This window comes from Glycine soja, chromosome 2 (genome assembly GCF_004193775.1).
Source record: "Glycine soja cultivar W05 chromosome 2, ASM419377v2, whole genome shotgun sequence".
NCBI classification, from domain to species: domain Eukaryota; kingdom Viridiplantae; phylum Streptophyta; class Magnoliopsida; order Fabales; family Fabaceae; genus Glycine; species Glycine soja.
Genome location: NC_041003.1, coordinates 16148392 through 16152379, shown reverse-complemented (window position 1 = coordinate 16152379; position 3988 = coordinate 16148392). Strand labels below are relative to the sequence as shown.

Sequence of the window (3988 nt, the reverse complement as noted above, 5' to 3'; positions counted from 1 at the left end):
ATTTAAAAACTAAATCTATTTCTTTTGTTGCAGTACTATAGTCTTATATCTTTTGTTTAATTTATATAAATTTTATTTGTGGTATATAGTTACTTATTATGATTTTTTTAGTTGTTGGTTAAATTTAATATATTAATTTTAGAATAGTAATTTAAATTTGTATTTGACCCTTCAAAGAAAATGTTGTAGCTCTATCCCTATCTTTTCGTATCAACAAAAAGTATTATTATTTTAGATTCAAACATCCATATATTTATATTCTTTATTAATATATTAACTTTTAGTTTAATTCTTTTATAGTTTGAGTTTTAATTTGTGTTTCTTATTTTGTTAAAAGAATGAACATAGTAAATCTATTATTAGATCTCTATTACATGTTTGTCATAGTTAGCTACAAATTCATTTAACTTAGTTATACAGTATAAAAGATTTTATATTGTTAACTAATTAAAACTTAGTTTCTGTATGACTTTTAACTAATTATCAAAGTCAATAAATTTATCCTATAATAAATGACCTTATAAATTTTTTATATTGTCAATACTTTTTTTTTCTCTCATAAATGTTCGTTGAAAATAACTAACAATTAAACGGCAATCTATATTATTCAACAGTCATCAACAATTGAAAACATGTCGTTCAACGCCGGAAAAATACATCTGCCATACACAAATAAATAAATTGTTGACTGTGCAGATTCAAGATTCTATAAATAGGAACCATCCCTAGGCAAACAATACAAACATACTTGAGAGCTTCTGGATACGGTACTCAGTACTTGAGAGAGCTAACTCTAAAGACTAGAAAACCATGGAAGCTCAAACCTACTTCTTGGTTATTGCCTTGTTCTTTCTATTGCATTGGCTTGCAAAATGTTACAAAAGTAGTGTCGTCTCTCACAAACTCCCACCAGGACCAAAGAAACTACCCATCATAGGGAATCTACATCAACTAGCAGAAGCAGGTTCACTTCCACACCATGCTCTCAGAGATCTTGCCAAAAAATATGGACCCCTCATGCACCTCCAACTTGGTGAAATTTCAGCAGTGGTTGCATCCTCCCCAAAGATGGCCAAGGAAATAGTGAAAACACATGATGTTTCTTTTCTTCAGAGACCCCATCTTGTTTTTGGTCAAATGATATCCTATGGGGGATTGGGCATTGCTTTTGCTCCATATGGTGATCACTGGAGACAAATGAGGAAAATGTGTGCCACGGAGCTTCTGAGCGCCAAAAGAGTTCAGTCTTTTGCTTCCATAAGAGAAGACGAGGCAGCAAAGTTTATCAACTCCATTCGCGAAGCAGCAGGTTCCCCAATCAATCTCACCAGTCAAATTTTCTCATTGATATGTGCCTCTATTTCCAGGGTAGCATTTGGTGGCATATACAAGGAGCAAGATGAGTTTGTTGTGTCTTTGATCCGAAAAATCGTAGAATCCGGGGGAGGATTTGACCTTGCTGACGTGTTTCCTTCAATTCCATTTTTATATTTCATAACTGGAAAGATGGCCAAATTGAAGAAGTTACACAAGCAGGTGGACAAGGTCTTAGAAAACATCATAAGAGAGCATCAAGAAAAGAAGAAAATTGCAAAAGAAGATGGAGCCGAAGTAGAGGACCAAGATTTTATTGATCTTCTTCTCAAAATCCAACAAGATGACACTATGGACATTGAAATGACAACTAACAACATCAAAGCTTTGATATTGGTAAGTTGAGCTTTAAAGATTAATTTAGAATAAATTTTCAAATATTAAGTTTTTTTATCAACTACAAAATTATAAATCAAAGTTCTATAATTAATTATTTCCAAAATTTTAATATGAATATATATAATGACAAACAAAATCATTCAATTATCTTTTAACATAGTTAATATAAAATAAGATTTGAATAATTTTAATTTTTAAAAACTATTTTTCAATAAAAACAATAGTTACATGCAAGTCTATAAATTTTCATATACACTTTTTTGAAAAGTATTTTTAGTCAAATATAATTCTCTTTTATTTATATTTCCTTAAAATAAATGAAGATCTACAATATTATACGATCTTCTTCCAAAGTTCTCAGTTGAGGAATTAATATAATTAAAACTATATTTTTGCTAATAAAAATAGAAATACAAAATATATTCTAACAACTGAAATTGATAATTAAGTGTTTATTTAAAAAGGAAATTTGTTTTAGGCCTTGCAGTTGTCACTCACCACTTGTCATGTTCCGTTTCTTTCCGACACTGATATTCCAGTTTTTAAAGCATGTTTTTTTTCACACTAACATCTATTTTTATAGCATTAATCTCTTTAATCCTCTCATTTGTATTAATTACTTTATCATATATTTTTCTCCTTTTTCTTCTTATCTCCTTTTCTATTCAAAAAGTTGTCCAATTTTGTTATATACATATAATTTCTCCTTTCATTTTACCAAACTTCATATAAAAATATTTTATTTTTTTACTAGGACATATTTGCTGCTGGAACCGATACTTCAGCATCAACACTAGAGTGGGCTATGGCAGAAATGATGCGAAATCCAAGAGTAAGGGAGAAAGCACAAGCTGAATTGAGACAAACTTTTAGAGAAAAGGAAATAATTCATGAAAGTGATCTAGAGCAACTTACTTATTTAAAGTTGGTGATCAAAGAGACATTTAGGGTACACCCACCTACTCCTTTATTACTCCCTAGAGAATGTTCTCAACCAACCATCATTGATGGCTATGAAATACCTACCAAAACAAAAGTCATGGTAAATGCATATGCAATTTGTAAAGATCCCAAATATTGGACTGATGCCGAGAGGTTTGTCCCAGAAAGGTTCGAGGATAGTTCTATCGATTTCAAAGGGAATAACTTTAACTATCTCCCTTTTGGGGGAGGAAGAAGAATATGCCCAGGCATGACATTGGGTTTAGCTAGCATTATGCTTCCACTAGCTCTATTACTCTATCACTTCAACTGGGAACTCCCAAACAAGATGAAACCTGAGGAAATGAATATGGATGAACACTTCGGACTAGCTATTGGGAGGAAAAATGAATTGCATTTGGTTCCCCTTGTATCTGATCATTGAGTACATGATAGACATATCCATGTTTACCTGTTAAGAGAATAAAACACTTGTTATTATTCCTGGATTTTTATTTTATAATTATACGTTTTTCTTATTTCTCAATGCATACACATCTTGTTGATATTATAAGAATTAAATATTGAAAGTATTGTGATAGTCGATACTAGGGCGTTGATGGAAGCCTTTGGCTATCAAACGTGCTTAGAAGCGAGTGACTGCGCCATCGGTGTTCCTTTTTATTCAATAAACCCACTTGTTCCCAGTGATGTTGGAGTGTTCTTGCTTTGGGACGAGAGTCCATGTGCTAGTAGCAATGAAGGCATTGAACTATTCAGACATGGCAGATTTCCACTCTTGGTGTTTGAGAGCCTTCGAGAGGCAAGATGGTTAACTAGGTTCAGGGGCCAAGAATATGAGCGAGTCAACCTGCTTGCGTTTAACAATAGCATTTTTGGACCTTGTTACCATGGAATGAGTGGAAGTGGAAACCAGAACTTCTGTGAGGAGCGAGGTGTCCAAGTTGCAAGTACTAGATGGGGGGGATTTGGAGGGAGACGTGGGCAAGGTTGTATTGGAGTTTGAGTTTAAATTAAGAGTGAGTTTGTGTTGGTGAGGTAATTTCAGGATTTGTGGGTGGATTGGATATGTTGTTTCTGTTTGTTTCGGCAATTGTATTGGATAAGGAAGTTGGTTGGTGAGTAGTAGATAAAGGTTGTGGAATTAAATTTGAATTTTGAAGGGGTGCTGTTTCGGATGGTGAAGAGTTTGGTTTTGTGGAGAATGGGAAAATATTTTCAACAAAAATAAGTCTAGATGTATATGGACTTTACCGGATTGTAGATCATAACAAAGATAGGCACTTTGGGTTTTGCTATAACCGAAGAAGGTGCATGCATGGGATTTTGATTG

At 33.0% G+C, this 3988-nt stretch overlaps 1 protein-coding gene across 1 annotated transcript; it reads left to right on the top strand.

Moving 5' to 3' along the window:
• Positions 1-761: 761 nt before the first annotated feature.
• On the top strand, positions 762-3181 carry LOC114390906 (cytochrome P450 71D8-like). The gene is made up of 2 exons (XM_028351836.1): positions 762-1710; positions 2468-3181. Exons 1-2 carry the CDS (start codon positions 811-813, stop codon positions 3077-3079), a joined length of 1512 nt encoding a protein of 503 aa, XP_028207637.1. The 5' UTR covers positions 762-810; the 3' UTR covers positions 3080-3181.
• Positions 3182-3988: the final 807 nt, after the last annotated feature.